This window comes from Antechinus flavipes, chromosome 1, assembly GCF_016432865.1.
Source record: "Antechinus flavipes isolate AdamAnt ecotype Samford, QLD, Australia chromosome 1, AdamAnt_v2, whole genome shotgun sequence".
Taxonomy (NCBI): Eukaryota; Metazoa; Chordata; class Mammalia; order Dasyuromorphia; family Dasyuridae; genus Antechinus; species Antechinus flavipes.
Genome location: NC_067398.1, coordinates 315,998,957 through 316,011,581, shown reverse-complemented (window position 1 = coordinate 316,011,581; position 12,625 = coordinate 315,998,957). Strand labels below are relative to the sequence as shown.

At 35.3% G+C, this 12,625-nt stretch overlaps 1 protein-coding gene across 3 annotated transcripts in view; it reads right to left on the bottom strand.

The window, feature by feature from the left end:
- Positions 1-6,918, bottom strand: part of KIF27 (kinesin family member 27) — a 127,882-nt gene extending 120,964 nt beyond the window's left edge. For all 3 annotated transcript variants that reach the window (XM_051966279.1, XM_051966287.1, XM_051966294.1), the window contains exons 1-2: positions 6,803-6,918; positions 1,742-2,133 (exon numbers count right to left, since the gene is read on the bottom strand). In XM_051966279.1, the coding sequence (XP_051822239.1) occupies positions 1,742-2,039 (298 nt within the window). In that variant the 5' untranslated portion in view covers positions 2,040-2,133; positions 6,803-6,918. The remainder of the gene's footprint in view (positions 1-1,741; positions 2,134-6,802) is intronic.
- Positions 6,919-12,625: the final 5,707 nt, after the last annotated feature.

The window sequence follows — 12,625 nt, the reverse complement described above, 5'->3', positions numbered from 1 at the left end:
GTCTAAAACACATGGTGTTCACTTAGAAAAATCTTCCTGACTCTAGGTGTTCTATCCAATGCACCACATAGCTGCTCCAGATTTTGTTTTATATCGCCTTAAATTCATCTGCTAATTGTAATCTCTTTTTGGAAAGGCATATATGTTATATGATAAATTATTTAATCCTAAGAAAAAATTAATCATGATATAAAACAATGATATTGAAAGAAATAGAGTCCTTATTATGACAGGTTGAAAACTAGGATTCTAGGACTCAGTTCTGACACTAAAATTAGCTGTATGTCCTTAGTAAGATATTTAACCTCTCTGAGCCTTAATTTCCTGGTGTATTATTTGTATGGGAAACTTCCTTTAAATTTTTTTTTGATCACCAAGCCAGAGGAAATATTTACAGGCTACTTAGCAAGGCAATTACCCTGCAAAACAAATGTGAAACTGGTAAAATGAACATTCTCATCCTCATTTTTCATGGATGAAAAATTAAGGTTCAAGGATTATACCTGATTTGACAACAGCTATGCAAGGCTATGGATCAGACCCATAATTCTTAACATAGATCTTCTAGCCCAAAGTCCAGCATCTTACTGATGTTAGTACATTACTTCTAAGTTCTATCCTAATTCCAAATTCTATTTTTCTATAATTCTTCCTTTCCTAAAACTAGAATTTTTATATGCAAGAAAGGTCTGATTATAAGATAGTTCATGTTTAAAATACCATCAGAATATCTAGTAACAGGAAATTTATACGCACTATAATGCTGCTATATTATCTCGAGATTTGTTTCTAACAAGTACTAAATGAAGTCAAGTTTCAATAAAAAACTGTCAGTGAAAGATAAATACTGCACTATAGATAACTGAAGAGAAATTTATTTCCATGCATAATTGTTGTTCTAAATGATAAAAGAAACAAATCATTAACAGACACCAAGACAAAACTTTCCATAGTATTTAGTGAATCCCTCATCACTTGAAGCCTGATAGGGAGTTTTAGAGGGAAATTTCATATTCTGTGAGACAGATTAACAAAAATTTACTTTGAGTCATCTAATTTAAATGGTCAGCATTAGGCTGTTCCAGCTGTTAAAGAAGTTACATACTTTTATAATCCAACTTGAACTCATACTTGAAGACAACTCAATATAGTTAAAATAGAATTATTCACAAATTAGTTCCCATCATCATAACAATTTCACTTAATTCTTTATATATTTACATATATCATTATTAATGTAGACTGTAACATTACAAAAATTTTTTTAAAATAAAATAAGAACAGATCAGGATTTGACAGCATCTTCTCCTTTAATTTGAACTTCTTTTCAGTTAGCTATTCAGTCAGGATAGAAAGGGATTTTTGAATTCATTTAGTCCAACCCCTTTATCTTAGAAATGAAGAAAACAGGCCTAGGTGGGAAAAAAAATGGCCCAAGTTTACATAATGCATTTAATGGCAGAAAATTAGACCAAAACACAAGTCTCCATATCTAAGAGAACATAAAATGCTCTGCAAATCTTAAAAGTGCTATTTCATGTGAGCTATTATCATTAGACTCACACTTTCCCAAGTCAACAAAAAGCATACAAAAAAATTTCCAGTTTAGTATTCGAGACAAATCCTTCAAAGGAAGTAAATTTATGATCCTTTATCTTATTTTTTTAATCTCACTTCATAGTTTGCTCCTTTTAGCAAATCATTTAACTATATATAAGTAAAAAGAGCTTAAAGATCTTACCAATGTGGCCTCCTCCAATGGTGTATGTCTTCCCAGATCCAGTCTGTCCATAGGCAAAAACTGTAGCATTATATCCCTCAATCAATGATGCAACCAGAGGTTTAATACAGGTACTATAAACTTCATCTTGGGTTGAATTTTTGCCAAACACAAAATCAAAAGTAAAGATGCGATCTTTCCCAATGATAATTTGCTGGGTATTTGGAATCAATCTCACACATACTTGGTGATTATGAAGAATTTCTTTGCAAAGCAGAGGTCTGACTCTTACTGCAACTCTCACTGGTATTTCTTCCATGGTACAATAAAATTCCAGTGACTTGGTTTCCTAATTTTTAATACCTAATGTGTGATACATCCTTCTTATTTGTGTTTTCATAACAGCTTGAATCCTGTATATAAAAATGACAGAAAATTTATTTTTTTCAATTGTCAGAAATCTTTTGATCAAGCAAGAATAACCAGGTATAATGAAGAGAAGGTGCCATCATAATAAATTAAAATAGCTACATATAAATGATTTACAAAAGATACATTATAATGAAGCATTATTCATAAACCTTATGATCTTGTAGAAAAAAAATAAACAGTTTTCATCAGAAAAACAAAGAAGCAAAATAATGTAATCCACGAAAGAGGGATTTTGTTCTATGGAGTTCCTGAGAGCAGAACTAGAACCAATGAGAAAAACTAATATGAAGGCTAAATGGAACCAGAAAAAAACTTTATACAATTAAAAGAATCAAAAAAATGAAGTGGGGTAGTTTATTAGATGGTGAATCCATCATCACTTGAAGTATTCAATCAGATGAACTCTCAGGGCACCCAGAGTGAGGAGGTATATTTCATAACTGGAGAATTGTCCCAGATAACCACTGAAATCCCTTCCAGTTCTATATAATGAGTTCATCAGTCTAAACATTGAATGTAAAATTTAAGATTATAAAAACAATTGCAGACTGTCCAGTTATATATTCAAAGGCATCAGTATGCTCTTCATAATAAAGTAATAAAAACAAGATCTACACCTATAGAATTTATATTTCAAGAGAATTCTAAATAAAAAATCAGATTTTCTCAGTTCTTTGTAATTTTATGACGTGGAAAATTATTTTTTCTGAAGATTCTAATGTTGCATTACTAACATTGAAATACATGAATTTTTTTTTGAAGTTTAATTATTTGGAGTTTAATTATTAATATGTAAAACTGAAGTTTTTTTTTTAATTTTTAAAGCTTTTTTTTTTCAAAATATATGCGTGGATAATTTTTCAACATTGACCCTTGCATAACTTTGTGTTTCAGATTTTCCCCTCCTTCCTCCCATCCTCTCTCCAGATGGCAAGTAATCCAATATAAGCAAGTTAAAATATATGTTAAATCCAATATGGAAAAAAATACTTATACAATCTCTTACTGCACAAGAAAAATCAGATCAAATGCTTGCCATCTAGGGGAGGGGGTAGGGAGAAGGAGGAGAAAATCTGAAACATAAGGCTATGCAAGTGTCAATGTCAAATTATCCGTATATATGTTTTGAAAATAAAAAGCTTTATTAAAGAGAGAGAGAGAGAGAGAGAGAGAGAGAGGGAGAGAGAGAGAGAGAGAGAGAGAGAGAGAGAGAGAGAGAGAGAGAGAGAGAGAATGTATTTGGAATAAATGGACTCCATGTTTGATCATCAAAAAAAAAAAATCAAAAAAGAGAGAAAATGAATAAGAAAACACAATGCAAGCAAACTACAACAAAAAGAGTGAGAATGTTTATATTGTGATCCACATTCAGTTCCCACAGTCCTCTCTCTAGGTGTAATGTGAAGCTTTTTTCTTTATCCAGTCAATAAGCACGTAAATCCTCTAAGTTTAAAAAGAACACTATTACAATTTTTTACCCATAATTTTACAATTAAGTAGAACAGACTAGACCTCAAGTAGATAAAACATAAATAATACATCATTCTCTACAAACACCACACATTTACAATTTACAGAATAGCAAGTAAGTCAGCAATTAACAGCCCTGAGCTGGGGTTGGTCCCTGAAGAATCCTCACAAAAGGTGACTCATCTCTTTAACACATTGTTGTTAGTAATTAACTAAAAAGACATGTAAAATAAAAAAAAAAAAAAAATTGGAAAATTACATATCAGAAATTTTAATGACTTGTGATATTGAAGTTTACTATTTACTACTGTGAAGGATGCTTCCATCAGTAATTTTATTAAAAACAAAAAAAAAAAAAACATTTTTAACATTGCTGTACCCAGTGGTACTTAGACCACAAGAATAACATCAACAAAAAAATTCCCTTGGGTTTTGATACCTCCAAACAAAAAAAATCAATCCAGTAATAACAACTAAAGATAAAACATATATACTGCTAAGAAGTTATGGATTTTCCATTCTTAAAGAGAATTTGATTTAATGGAAATAGCTCTGGAATTTAATCTAGAAAATCTGGGTTCAATCATGTTCTGACACTGACTATTGTTAATTCACCTTTGAGCCTCAAACTTTCCAATAAAGGATAATTCTTCAGCTACTTATCTTATACTGTGTTGTGAAGCTTTGAGAACTGATGGTTATAGATTACTATTTAAATTAAACATCAAAAACAGAAAATGAAGAAAACCAACAACCTTTGATAAATGCTAAAAAACTAAAAAGCTCTGGGACGTTACCTGGAAAACTGGATTCTAATTAGAAACAGCACTGTGTTCAAAAGAGTAACCATGAAAATGCATTATTAAAAAAAACCCTCAATAATTATGATATTTGAGGTAATAATTATACACATTTCTTTATAATATCTCCCTACTATAAATACAAAAGGTAGCTGGGTAGATATGACAGCTAGGTGCTATAGTAGACAGCTGGGCCTAGAGTCAAGAAGATCCATCTTTCTGAGTTTGAATCTGGCCTCCGATACTTGCTGAGTAACCCTGGGCAAAACACCTAACCCTGTTTGCCTCAGTTTGCTCATCTATAAAATAAGCCATAGAAGGGAAGAGCAAACCCTTCTTTTGCTCTTTTTTCTCTAGTATCTTTGCCAAGAAATCCCAAATAGAGACATAAAGAGTCAGACTGGACTAAAACTACTAACGAGAACCACATATACACAAACACAAGAGCTATGACCTTTGTTAACTAAATCAAATTCTTCTTCATTTTACTTTAGCTTATAAAATTGCCATAATAAAATATATTATTAAAATGTTGTTTGAATGATGCTTTTGCTTAAAAACATTATATATGTGTATATATATATATATAATATGTATATATATATATAAATGATTATCTTAGCAAGAATTTGACCAAGTTCATCTAATGTAGCCATATAAAATTAATAAGGTTACACTAAAATGAAGGGGTATAAGTGAAATCAGCATAAAAAAATTTGAATATTAATCCACAGCTTACTCAGACACTGTAGTTAGATGCTTTTCTGTGATATGGAAGTGACTATGGATTCTGGAAAGCTGTCAGAATGATCCAAATTCTAGATGTTACTAAACCAAACTATAAAATAAAGAGCTCTAAGTCATTCAAGAACCAAACCATGATCAGAGAATTTCAATATTGGTTAGTGTACGTAATCTCTGATGTCATGTGAAACTAACCAGGTTTGTATTGATAATCTTTCTAAGTATTCTCTTACTTTGTGTCCTTGGATTTTCAAAATGTAATTGTTTTAAAAATTCAAAAAATTATTTTCATGAAAATGTTTTCTTCTAGGATTGGTAAGATTTAAAGTATTAGATGCATATAATTCATAAAAGATTTTAAATTATTTTACAATCAATTTACAATTATTTTCAAACTATGTATCCTAACTTTCAAGTCCAGTGACTACTCTTTTCTCTATACCTCTCTATCCATGTAACTTTTTTTTTTTTTACCAAGAGAGAATGAAATGAATATAGAGTTCTCTTTTCTCTTCTCTCTCTGCACTTATCACTAAGGTTACTACCCCTCTTATTTTACAGAAAAGAAAATGCAATTTGCAGATAATTACACTCAGTAATTGATAGAATCAAAAACAGATCTTGTGTTGTTCATTGTACCACACTGCCCACTTTACGAATTAGATATGATTCACAATGAGTCTATCTTAAAACAGTAAATTAAAAAAAACTGTTTACACTACATTAGATTCATAATTATTAAAAAAAAAAAAAACCACCTAAAATGCACCACTGAAAATCCAGTGACTGTGTGGAATCAAAACAAACATGCAGTGACCACTTTAAACATGGACTAATGACCACACCACTAACATCCCCGTAGTCTCCCCCAACTGGGAAAAGAATAATTTATTTCCCCTTGGATAAAAGCGAAGTGGAGAGATGCCTCTACGTCTTAAGTCTTTTTTAGCCTTTTGTGCATCATGGACTTTTGAACTCCAGGGACTTTCTTAGAATATTGTTTTTAAACGTACAAAATCAAATACACAAAATTACAAAGGAAGGCAGTTATATTGAAAAATTAAGTTAGGAAAAAAATTAAGTTCACGAACTCCTGCTCAAAACCAGAGGAGGATGCTACAAGGATACTTTGTCACAAGGAGTCTCATGAATGCCCCCAGTGCTTTAAAGGAGGCAAGAGAGAGGGCAGCGTGGGGACGCCAAAGACACTAGCAGATCCCTAGTCTTTCTCTCAGAAAGATAATCTCTCTTCTTCCCCTCCTCCCCCAACTGCCAAACAGGATCCCAGGTCGGCAAGGACCAGATTTCTGGGATGGATGAGTGGGATGGCGTGGGGTTAGTGGGCTAGATTTTCCAGCCTCCCCTTCCCCTCTCTCATAAGAGCCAGATATTTCCCCAACCCCAGGGCGGACTTTCTGACACCTTTTGAGGGAAAAGCCTTTTCCCTTCTTCTGTAAGTGCGCTGACCGAAAAGAAGCGCTAGGCCTCGCAAGGCCGGGTCTCCATAGCTAGGAGTGGGCAAGGAAGGCAGGCAATGGTCGAAAGAGAATCACGAGGAAACAGGAGGAGGAAGAAGAAAGAGAGGGAAGTAATAAGTAAAGTGCAGTAGCCGCCGCCACAGCCGCCAGACACTGACCGGGCTCGGGAGAAAGCCACCCTGCAGCCGAGGGGAGCAGCAGCAGGAACAAGAGCGCAGCCTCGCTCAGGCTTCCGAGCCTCTTCCTCTTCCTCCTTCTCCTGCTCCCCTTTTGTTGCCACTCGTTGCTTCGGCAACGACGGAACGCCGCACGCCCTCTCCCGGGCAACGGTGCCTGCTAGTCAGAGAGGGGACTGAGCTCTGATATACTCCGGGCAGAGCGCCACTGTCCGGTCTTCAAATTTCTTACCCTCCGCGAAGAGCGACCCCTGCTGCAACTTCGGAGGGAAGCCACTTAGGACCACTTAAAGCAAGTTTTGTGCCAAGCCACAAAAGAAGGTGAGCAGCTTTCTTGGAGGCAGGGATGTGCTGGTCAGTGTTTGACAACTGGCTATCCAGGAAAACAAACACATAAAAACTGTACGCAGGACACATCTTAAGCTTAATCAACATTATTAACACTTCAGTAAGTCTAGACAATCAATAAAACAATAAACCGTCCTGTTTTATAGTGTTAACCTATTTTTGAGATGTAAATTCTCATATTGAAAATTTAACAGTTGATTCTTTAGCTAGGGATGGCTCCAGCATACTTCTATAGGGAGGACTTTGTTCAAAAAGACTACACTTTTCTTTAATGAGCCTACCACCAAAACTATGATAAAAAAGGAAGAAATTCATTTATATTCAATCTTACCTCTGTAAAAAGGTCTTTGTGTCTAGAATGACAAGGAAGCATTAGGCTAGGACAGCATTAAAGGACACACAGTGTTACCTTTACCTCTCAAGAGAAATTTTTTAAAAAGTGAGTAACTTAGACTTTCTTCTCCTGCAACTCTCAATAAAAACAATAACACTTTAAGATTGAGAATAGGATCTGAGGAGGAGAAAGCCTAAGAAAGGACCCCTCTTGGGAAAAAGCAAAGCATGTATCCTTGGCCTTTTGGTAAATCAGAGCTTTTTCCTATCTCATAGTTCTGTACACTATTGTTCCCAATAAATCACTTTTCCAATCCAATTCAACAAACATTTAGTAAATGCATGGGGTGTGCAAGAAAAACATTTAATGTTTACTACCCATAACAGCCTTTAAATAGTTGTAAATGCCATATAATTAGCTTTTGTTGTTATTACAAGTATACCATATATTGTATGCAAGTATACAATATTACCCATTTCTGAGATGTAAATTCTCATGTTGAAAATTAATTCTTTAGCTAGGGCTAGCTCTTGTCTTTTTGGGATTGGGATTCCCTTTGCTATAATCTTTGAAGTAAATACTCATAAAGAAAAGGCTTATCTTTATCCTAATTTAGGTAAACTTCCTACCAATTTGTTTTTAACTGGTTACTCTTGGTCAGGGAATCATGTAAGGAGATTAAACTTATGGATTCCATCTGATTCGCAGAGAGTCAAAGTCCCATGAGTCATAAAGGGAAACTTGTCAGACAACATCAATAGGTTAGCAAAAATGCAATATCACAACTTCAAAAAGCAACTCTTAGGGGTGAATTCTACTGAAATGTCAATCTCTTTTGTCAAAGATAGGGATAACCTCATATCCTTAGTAGATATAATCTATATGTTATATATGTTCCTATATGTTACTTTTAGAATGGATGTAATGGCATCCAATGCATGCCCAAATTATTTAAAAGGATATCGATGTGGATGATGATGCTAAGTTGCTATTTCTGAAAGAATTATGATGACAGGTAAGGAAAGTGTCCTGGAGAGACCATAGCATGTATGAACATTGTTATTGATTAGTTAAAGGGAGACTCTCTGATTAGTTTTGAAGCTACTCAAAAAAGCAGAACAGCTATAGTTTCCTCTTATGATTGACATGGTTCATATTCTTCAAATAGAATATCAATTTTGTTGTTGTTGTCCAGGCAGCTACATGGTACCAAGGATAGAGAACTAGGACTGAGGGCAGGGAAGACCTGAATTTAAATATCACCTCAGACACTTAATAGCTTGTATGACTCTGGAAAAGTCACTCTCATTTGTCCGTTTCTTCATCTATAAAATGGGGGGGAAAATAATAGCACCTATCTCACATGTTGTAAGGAGCAAATGAAATAATTTTAAAGCACTTAACACAGGACTTGGGACATTGTAGGTACTATGTAAATGTTAGCTATTATTAATATTATTCACTGAATAAAGATTTCCAGAGAAGTTATGAACTATTATATTCTTCCCCTTTTCTGCCACTTCACCATCACTGTGAAAGCAAAAGGAAAATATCTGATGGATTTTTTAGACATTTTAAAAGGCATGTCAACTTTGGCTTCTTCCTCTTTGCCACATTTGACCTCCTCCTCTTCAGCACTGGGGTGATGGTGTCTGATAGGAGCCTGCTATAAAGAGATGAATGAAGCCTTTTCCTCCTGGCCAGACTATATGTTCCCCCACCCCCCACCCACTCCTACCAAAAAAATGAGGACTCCTTGGCTTTTTCATTTTTTTTCTTCCTCTCTAGGTAAAGAGTATTGTCTTCAAGCTCAATCAGGAGTAAGAGCCACAGGAATCTGGGAGTTAGAATCCAGGCTGAGTTTGGCAGCAAGAACATCAGTGCCCCAAGAAGCAAGCATCATTTCTGATCTTAGAAAATTGCCTTCAGGATTCCAGTCCATTGAAAGGTTTCCACTGGCAATTGTGCCTCATCTAGACATTGCTTTTCTTTAAATCCCCAGTGCTTAGCACAGTATCTCAAACACAGTATGCATTTAACAAATGCTTATTAACTTACTAACTCATGGCCTGAACCCGTGTCTCCATTTGTGTCATGCTGCTTACTAGAGGAGAACAGCTCATTCCCCAGTTGTTCAGTTCATTTCTATTGTATTTAGATTCTTCATGATGCCATTTGGGATTTTCTTGAGAAAGATCCTAGAGTATTTTGTTATTTCCTCCTTTAGATCAACTGAGTCAAACAGGGTTAAGTAACTTGTCCAGGGTCACACAACTAATAAAGTTTGAGGCTGGATTTGAGCTCCAGTCTTCCTTCCTGACTCTAGACCTGGAGCTCTATCCACTTCAATATCTCACCCATTCCTGAGTAATCCCATCAAATCTTCCATTGTTTATGCATCAACATCATTTTGTTTAGTAAATCTTTTCCAAGAGGAAAGTATTTAGTAGCTATTTTCCAAGCAACCCTGTCTTTGGAGATTTTTTTAGTGAACCAGGAAAATTCTACCATTTCAAGATTTATACAAACCTGTCTCCCCTCTCTTTCTTAATACGGGGTTCAAATGGTCTATGGCAATATAGAAAGTTTCTTCATTCATACCCACATTTCAATCCATAAACATCTCCAAAATCAACTATTCTTTGTGATTGAACCTTGAAGGAAGGTTAGTGGATTCAAAAAGAAAAGATGGACAGTACATTCTAGAAATTCAAGCCATAGGCAGGATGGCAAGAGAAGAAATAATGATTTTAGGTAATAGCAAATTGCCCACTTTGGTTGGAATGGATTAAATTCAGAAGAGTCAGAGTCAGCTAGGCTAAAACTGCAGTAATTCAGATGCAAGGTGATGAGGGGTCTGGAATAAGAGGGATAAGAGTAGGAATGAAAAGGGACAAATATAAAACATGGTATAGGAAGAATCACGAGTTTTGCTGACTATATGAAAGAGGTAACAAGTAAAAGGAGTTTTAAAAGACTACATGATTTAAGACGAGTACAAATTGTTTTGTTTTTCAGTAGTGTCTGAATTGTCATAACCTTTTTATGTGATTTTCTTGGCTACTATTGGAGTTGTTTGCCATTGCCTTCTCTACTTGGTGTCTTGAGGCCAGATTTGAACTTAGGTCTTCCTGACTAGAGGGCATTCTATACTGGGACATCTAGCTGCCTGGATACATAAGTGTATTAGCAGATAATAAAATGTTCATAACAAGACACAATTGTCAATGGGGGGGGGGAAGAGGAGTGAATTCACTTTTAAACTTTTTGAGATACCCAGTGAAACTTAATATTTCAGGACCCACTTACACCTTATGGCTCAGAACTGCATACCCACACAGGAAGAATTTAGGCAAAACAGACATCACACACCATACAGGTTTTATTTAAACTGACAGAGAAGGCATGTCTTGAACCTTAGCCCATACTTATTGTATTGGGCCTCATCTCCCCAGAGATCTACACATTGTTCTAAAAGTGTCTCTCTAAGGTTGAATTTCCCAAATGGGTAAAGAACTCTAGGTTCCCTTGGATGTCAACTCTGAAGACCTGCAGTTACTGGCTTATAAAACTGCCCTGAATATGGTTCTCATGATGGTCAAGGTCCAGCTGTAGTCCTTCAAGCTAAAAAACCAGCCCTTTGATACTTTTTTTGGCCAGTCCTTCTCATCAGTGATGTTTGTATGGCAGTAACTCCTCTCCTGAAGGCTGCACTTGTGTAGGCCTTATCTCCTTGTGGGGGGTGGGAGTGGGGAAGAAGGGGGAAAGGAGGGGTCTATGTCCTTGATTCCTTATTTTTGTCTCTATCTGGTGCTATTTCCTTAATGTATGTTCTTCTCTGAAGGGACTTCATAGATGTGAAGCCCTAAGCCCAAAAATTACATTAATTTTTTTTTAACAAGACCAGGTTCCAAATCACTATTGATCAGAGAAATGCACATTAAGACAACTCTGAGATACCACTATACTGTGTACCTGTCAGATTGGCTAAGATGACGAATGTTGTAGGGGATATGGAAAAACTGGGACACAGATGAATTGTTGGTGGAGTTATGAATGGATCCAGCCATTCTGGAGAGCAATTTGGAACTATACTCAAAAAGTTGTCAAACTGTGCATTACCTTCAATCCAGCAGTGTTACTTAACTGGGATATATCCCAAAGAGATATTAAAAAAAGGTAAGGGACCTGAATGTGCAAAAATGTTTGTGGCAGGCCTTTTGGTAGTGTCAAGAAACTGGAAATTGAATGGATGTTCATCAATTGGAAAATGGCTGAGTAAATTGTGGTATATGAATGTTATGGAATATTATTGTTCTGTAAGAAATGACCAGCAGGATGAATACAGAGAGGCTTGGAGAGACTTACATGAACTGAGGCTAAGTGAAATGAGTAGAACCAGGAGATCATCATACACTGCAACATCTAGCTGATGATCAATTCTGATGGACCTGGCTCTCTTCAACAATGAGAGGATCCAAATCAGTTCCAATTGATCGGTAATGAACAGAACCAGCTACACCCAGTGAAAGAACACTGTGAAATGAGTGTTGACCACAGCATTGCATTTGCACTCTTACTGTTTGCTTGCTTTTTGTTTTTCTTCCCAGGTTATTTTTACCTTCTTTCTAAATCGGATCTTTCTTGTGCAGCAAGATAACTGTATAAATATGTATACATATATTGTATTTAACATATACTTTATCATATTTAACATGTTTGGGACTACCTGCCATCTAGACGAGGGGAAGGAGGGGGAAAATTAAAATAGAAGTTTTTACAAGGGTCAATGTTGAAAAATTACCTATGCATGTTTTGTATATAAAAAGCTATAATTTTTAAAAATGTAAAAAAAAAAAAAAAAGCAGTAAAGTTTTTGAAAGAATTTAAAAGTGTTATCTGTGTGTGATAGTCAAAGAAAAGGCCCTAATGAAGAGACAAAAAGATAGACAGCATTTATTAAATGTTTCAGGCATTATGCTGGGTGCTGCCGCTAAGAGAACAAGCAAACAAGACAATCTCTATCCTGAGGAAGTTTACATTTTAATGGGGAAGACAATGCATAAAAGGGAAAAAGGAAGGGAAATGTGATAAAGGCCCAGTGGCTCTAGAGGAAATTAAGG